This window comes from Dipodomys ordii, unplaced genomic scaffold (assembly GCF_000151885.1).
Source record: "Dipodomys ordii isolate 6190 unplaced genomic scaffold, Dord_2.0 Scaffold56, whole genome shotgun sequence".
Lineage (NCBI taxonomy): Eukaryota > Metazoa > Chordata > Mammalia > Rodentia > Heteromyidae > Dipodomys > Dipodomys ordii.
In genome coordinates, this window is record NW_012267272.1 from 1,584,708 (window position 1) to 1,591,963 (window position 7,256).

Consider the following 7,256-nt stretch of genomic DNA (forward strand, 5'->3'; position numbering starts at 1 on the left):
TCTGGTAAATCGAAGGTTCCTTGATTATGCTCCTACTATATGTGAATTGAAGAAAACACAGAAGAAAATGAGCTCTTCCTGAAGGAATTTACAACATTAATACACATCATGAGTCACAATTACTATGCATACAGTATGACACACAAAGAGATCTATAAAGTATGTGGATTTGTCCATCATATATCAATAAAGATAGGGAAACAAAAAAAATTCTGAGGACTTTGGAAAGACCTCTTAAAATTAAGTATTTTGGAGTCTTCTCTTTGATGGATACTCTGGGCTTCCTTTGAAATTAATATTTTTTCAAGACTCTTACACCAATAAGCAGGAATTAATTTACTCCAAGTCTTTTTCAGGACACATACCTAAGATAGAAGTTTACTTTCATATCACTGTCACTGCTATTTGATAAGTCAGCAACATTTGGCTGACTGGGAAATAAGGAGTTGCAAAACTTTCAAATGGCTTTGACCTTCTTTGAAAACTCATTCTAAGAATGGTAAAAATTCATGTCTGGTTAAATTATACTTATTTCACCTCACATGTTAGTCAAAGGAGAAAATTATCTGAAGCGCTTGGTGGACAAATGAAGGAAAAAGGCCACACTGTCACATAGGAATAGCCTGATAATGAGTTTATTGAAATTAGCCTGATAATGAGTTTACTGAAATAAACTTACAAGGAGCAAACCAAGTTGTATTATAAAAACTAAATGACCTTCAAATGCTTAGGGGACTTGGGAGAAAGAAATCTTCCTGGAGCCAATGAAAACAGCTAAGGCCCAGAGGTGTGTTTGTTAGTCTAACTGACAGCAGTTGGCAAGATTCATTTGGAGTTCCTCCCTAAGACTTGTTGAGGGCTCCCTGTTCGTTAATAATATACCTCTGGTTATGGACTTAAGTTTGTTTCATCATTGTATTTGTTAAAGATATATCTACTGTATACACACCAGGACAACTTGAGTTTCAAAGCAACTTAGATGATTCTGTAAGTTAATACTGTCGTTTTATTCATACATTAGGAACTACTGGATTTAGCATTTTTATGCCCTCTAACACAAATAGAAATGTATACCCATTGTTCCTTTGCTAGCATAACAATACAGAGAAAATCTCCGTATAACCTTTTGTATTAAATCTAAAGAATGTTTCATCTTTACAGACTTAATGTCTTTGTAATTACTCTAAAAATGGAAATAACAAGAGCAACACTTCCTGGAAATGGGCAAAAGACAAGAGGAAGCTGAGTAAGCAAGGTATTCTATGGTTTTTAGGATTTTCTAGGATGGCAACTCTTGTCGGTTTTCAAGATGCTTTTCTGTACATCATCTTAATTAGCTTCTCCCCATACCCTCAACAAAATGGAGTAGGCGGCAAGAGTAGTATTCTCATTATATACATGGAAAACTAAAGAGACGTTATTACATTTGTAAAGATGAACTAAATCCATCTCATAATCTAATACATGAGAAAGCCATGCCCTGACTCCCATCCTAATGTTCTTTCTACACATTATGAAATATGGAGTTAAATATTAACAAATAGTAATCATTGTACCTCAGGAGTCTAAGCTCATTGGTGCCTCTCAATTTTCAGTTTAAGTTCCTAAGTAACTACTTTCCAGACTGATCTTTACAAAATTATGATAGTAAATATATTGATTATACTGTATCCATCTGATCTACTGTTTGTCAATTGGAGCCCAAACAACAATTCACTTGCTAAGCAGACAAGCACAGATTTGCAAGTCCTCTCAGTACCCTGTATAAACCTCTGAATTGTCTCAGTCAAACTGGAAGGTCTATGAGAAATGAGGGAATATTTTTCAATGATTTTTCTTCTGCCCTACAAAATAATGCAAATAATAAAGGCATTGTTATTATCTTTATTATAAAGTACCTGCCAAAATAAAATTTGATGGCAAAGGAGACTATCCTTGGGTGTTAGTGAGTAAATCATACCAGAAATGCTAACACTTAATGTGTGTCATAGTGCTTTGGAAATATAAAAGGAAAATAAGTTACTATAGATTCAGTGGTTTCCATGGATGGGATACATTCCAGGAAAAATGAGTAATAGCTCATTTTAACTTAGTGAGGTTAATGATGTTATGTCCTTCTTCTGGGGATGAGGAAATAGATGAGCGAGGCTCTCCAAGATGCACAGCAAGAATAGGACATGTCTGGGATTTGTAGACAAGACACAGTTGGAACACAGAAAGACTTCTACACACTATAACTGCAAGGTCACACAGTGCCTGCCCTCTGCCCCCCCTTCCTCCCACCCCGCCCCCCCATCACCACATATTTTTATATAGTCTGAAGAATGGCATCTCCCATTTTCAGTGGTTGAAGACATAATCACAAAAAAAAAAAATGACAACATGCAAACTATACAAAAATCCAAACTTCAATGTGTATATATAGCCACCTTCACTTACTTTCAAATTACAAAGAAAGAGGTGAAACACTGTAACAAAGACTGAATGAGGCCTACAGGAATTAAAGTATTTACTACCAGGTCCTTTACCGGAAACACTGTTGATGTCTGCTCTAAGCCACATTACTTTTTTTTTTTCTTTTGTGACAGTCATGGGACTTTAACTCAAGGCCTGACTGCTGTCCCTGACCTTTTTGCTCAAGGCCTGTGCTCTACCACCTGAGTCATAGCTCCATTCTGTATCTGTTCAATGATTTTACATAAATATCTTAGTATCACAAACTTAACATATTCAAACCAAACTCTCCAATTTCTCCTACTACTCATATCCCAATAATCTCTATCTCAATAATCTTTCCAATGGAAAATTTATTTTCTTAGAAAAGCCATGGACCTAAAGATTACTCTGAGTTTTTTCTTTTATTTATAGTCAAAACCATCAGCAAATTCAGTCAGTTTACCACTGCAATATCCAAACATATTTTTTAACCTCTCTTAGCACCCTGGTGCAAGTCATCACCATACTATTTCTGAATTTGCCTCTTACCAAGTCTCCCTTGCTTCAACTCCTATCCAAGAAAACAGCTAGATTGCTATTGCAAACCTATGGCCTTCCAAGCTCACTACTGCTGCCCCAAGGCTCTGACGCTAACTTGCTTCCCTTTTACTGTTGGCCTCTTCCAAAATGTTATCTCATTTCTTCTCCATCCAACCTCAAACTACACATTGGCCCTAGGACTTCATTTTCCCTGCCAATTCGTTGTTCCTCTTAATATCCATCCTGCCATATACTATCTAAAACTGGCTTTTCACCTGATTTAAGTTCCGTGAGAGTTGATGTTTATTTTATTTTCAAAACTGGGGCATCCATCTCTGGCACTAGTCAAGAGCTTGACATATATCAGAAACTTAAGTGGACATCTGCTAAACCTAGTGACATAGACAGATGGGTAAATACATGTAACAGATAAAGGACCATACCAAGCAGGAATTTTTGGTCTTCTTTAGTGTCAAATATTATATTCTAAACAAATTAAACTTCAGGAGTCTTGATCAAAAGTAAGAGAAAAGCCGGGCATTACTGGCTCATGCCTGTAATCCTAGTGCTGAGATCTGAGGATACTGATTCAAAGTCAGCCCAGGCAGGAGTGTCTGTGAAACTCTTATCTCCAATAAACCACCCAAAAACCAGTAGTTGTGCTGTGGCTCAAGTGGTAGAGCACTCACCTTGAGCTGAAGAGCTGAGGGACAACACCCAGGCCCTGAGTTCAAGCCCCACCACAAAACAGAAAAATAAAAAAAGGAAGAGACAGCTCACTTTATAGTTTATGGGATATGTATGAAATTAATCTAGACCACAAATCTAGTCCAGAATACAACTCCATTCTAAACTGATTTCATTCTTTCATTTGTAGTCCTAATTCCCAGTTGTGTCTCTGCACAGTGATAAGCTCTACTCCCTTCTCTCCTCCCAAGTCTATTCTCTAAGGACTACTATTTGGCTCCTACATTTCTTAACCAAAAAGGCAATAAAAAGGGCTTTTCCTAAGTACAATATCACCTTTAAAGAAATACCACCTCTAATCTACTCAAGTTTAGTCAGTGTTTGGAAGAGCTATTAGTAGCACTCTACTGTTAGAAATGGAGACTGAATAAAGAGAAAACATGTGAGGGACTTTTCAAGTGATAAAATGCATCAATAAACCAATAACACAACTATACTAAAAACAGCAAAAGAAGATATGATATTTCCGGAGAGAATGACCTACTGGCATGGTTTCATTTCCTTGAAGTTAAAGTCTTAATTTAATGATTTTTAAATGAATGTAAGGGAAGCTGCAAATGTAGTACAAGTATCAATGACAAGAAATAGTCATACCCTCTCCTCCAGTCTAGCCAGCTGCTCTTTGTAGAATGCATCCTGCTTCTTTATCATTCGGTCTTTTTCTTCCAGCTGCTTAGCCTAAAAAAAGAAACGAAGAATATACTATATCAAGAAAAGGCAGCAACAGCAAAGCAAAAGTCAAGTACAAATCACATTAGCAATAAGTACACAAAGAAAAGCATACCATAGAAAAGCATTAATAAGATGATGATTGCTGTATTTCAATGTAAAGAAAGAGCTGGCATTGTTGGGTTTTTTGTTGTTGTTGTTGTTGTTTTCTGTAACAGCTGTGTCCTACTTTGCCCAAATGTGTTTGGACTAAGAATATAGCACACTACAGACATCTTATTTAACTTCTTTCAAAGAATGTATTTTGCAAAAGAAAACTTCCGATATCATTCTGGGAAGATCTATGTTTACTGACGTTCTTCATTAATAACAACAAAAGTTGCATATGTAACAATTTGTACATAAGCCTTACACTTGAGAACACTTAAATTGCCCAGTAAAACTTACTTGTAGAGATACATATGTTGATCTAGTTCTTTATTTATGAAATAGTAATTTCCTTAGGGAGAGAGAAGCCAAAACTATTGTAATTGTTTATTTAAATAACTTAAAATAATAAATATCCTTTAAAACAATTAGTAATAATACTTCTAATTTACGAGATCTTACTTTACAAACTTAATTACGAGATCTTACTTTACAAACTTAGTAAGGCCAGTAATAAAATATTTTGATTCTTTAAAAAATAATAAAGATGGCCACTTGTGAATGTTTCCCAAGATTACTTTTAAAAACTTTTCTTGAACTACTGTAGTATGCTCAATCATATTTAATTGACTTTTACCCCTGATGGAAATGCCTTTATGTCATCTCAACTTAGAAAAGATATTAAGGCTACATGTCTGATTACTATTTATGAGAAATGAACATATTTTGGCATTCCCACTATTGTATAGGTTCCCCCCATCCCCACCTTTTTTTTTTTTTTTCATCAGTCGTAGGTCTTGAATTCTGTGTCTGGGCGCTGTCCCTGAGCTCTTCAGCTCAAGGCTAGTGCTCTAACACTTGAACCACAGCACCACTTCCAGTTTTCTGGTGGTTAATTGGAGATTCATATCTCCAGTTCTCACGGACATTCCTACTAGGGCTGGCTTTGAACCGTGATCCTCAGATCTCAGCCTCCTGAGTAGCTAGGATTACAAGTGTGAGCCATCAGTGCCGGGCCACAGGACCATATTCTTTTGGGACGTGTCTGCTGGCTGGCCCAGTTTACTTCAGGGTACCTGTCCACTCAACTCCTCCTAGCTAACATGAATGAACCTGCACATTTATTGGTTGTTTTGTTACTTACTTTGTCTTCAATATCCTGCAGCATGTCAAAAACAAACAACAATCATTTAACAAGCTAAGCACAATATTTTTCCTAATGCCCAAGACAAATCAAGTAATTTTTTTCAATGTAAGCCAGAAAAAGTAATGGGGGAAATAATAAAAGAAAGACTGTAATTTGGAACACAATGAAATGTCACTGTACTCTTCCTGTTTAAATATAAGATTTCAATAAAAAGTTCAAGCTGCTTGAAAGCATATGAAGATTAAATAAAGCATATAAGATTAAACAAAATCATGTGCAAATAAATAATCTACAGTCCATTGTGATAGAAAAATCTTACTCGTCTTTACCAATATACAAAGAAAGATAAATGACAAAAGAATTTTTGACAAAGCTGAGATGAAATATCATTGACTATAACCTAAAAAGTCCTCAAAATTTAATGTGTATAACTATATATCAAAAAATGGAAGAGAATGTATTCGTAAAGGTATCCACAAACCCATACAGGTGTATATGATATGTATACACACACATAAGAATCATATATAATTATATTTGTATATAATAAAAATGAAGAAATAACAGAAAGAGGAAAACAAGTATGTGCAAAAGCTATTGTTATTAATGTTCTAATGTTATTAGAACACTTTAAAACAGAAGACTTTCTTTAGCCCACTTCTCCAATAAACTCAAGAGAAAACCATACACAAATAGCATAGACCAGTAATTCACAGAAAAAAATACAAATGTAATAGCATATGGAAAAAATATTAATGTGAATTTAAATGTTAATGTAAATCTGAATATAAATTCAGGTAATAAGGTTGTATTACTCATTTATAAAATTGACATAAGTATTAGATTATAATAGCCGAAACTGGCAAGGACATAGAAAAATAGACCCTCTATACTGCTGGTCAAAGTATAAATTGGTATAGCCATTAAGATATTAATTTGACAAAATGAATTACAGTAAGTTCTAAAAATGGGCATAGCACTGAGATCTAAAACTCTACTTCTAGGATTTTTCTTAAGTAGTTACAGCAATATGCAAAAATGGTCATTATAGAGTTACTAAAACTTAGCAGGGAAATGAAAGAAAATCCAATTTTTAACTAATATATATAGTTACTAAATAATAATTAATATGTATACTAACTAAAATGACCAAAAAGAAAAAGGAAAGACTAATAAAAAGGGGATAGAAAGCACAAAAATACATCCTACAAAAAGAATCAAGGTATAATATATATATATATATATATATATATATAGTACCTTGTTTTATATATACATACATATATGTATATATATATGGAATTCTATGCTTCCATAAGAAAAAAATGACACTACCCCATTTGTAAGGAAATAGAAGGATTTAGAAAAAATCATATTAAGTGAAGTAAGCCAGACCCACCAAAGAAACATAGGTCCCATGGTCTCCTTTATTTGCAAAAATTAGTATACATCCAGTATAATCTTAGCAGATGAGCAGAATAGTTCATCTGCTATATGACCATATAAGATGATGCTAAGCCAAATGAACTCCAAGACATGGACACAGAGGTTTCTCTTTGTTGTTGTTGTT

The 7,256-nt window shown here is 34.5% G+C and overlaps 1 protein-coding gene across 2 annotated transcripts in view; it reads right to left on the reverse strand.

Annotated features, from left to right (window-relative positions):
* Chchd3 (coiled-coil-helix-coiled-coil-helix domain containing 3) overlaps nucleotides 1–7,256 on the reverse strand; it is a 269,961-nt gene that overhangs the window by 107,102 nt on the left and 155,603 nt on the right. For both annotated transcript variants that reach the window (XM_013021712.1, XM_013021713.1), the window contains exon 5: nucleotides 4,318–4,401. In XM_013021712.1, coding sequence (XP_012877166.1) covers nucleotides 4,318–4,401 — 84 coding nt within the window. The remainder of the gene's footprint in view (nucleotides 1–4,317; nucleotides 4,402–7,256) is intronic.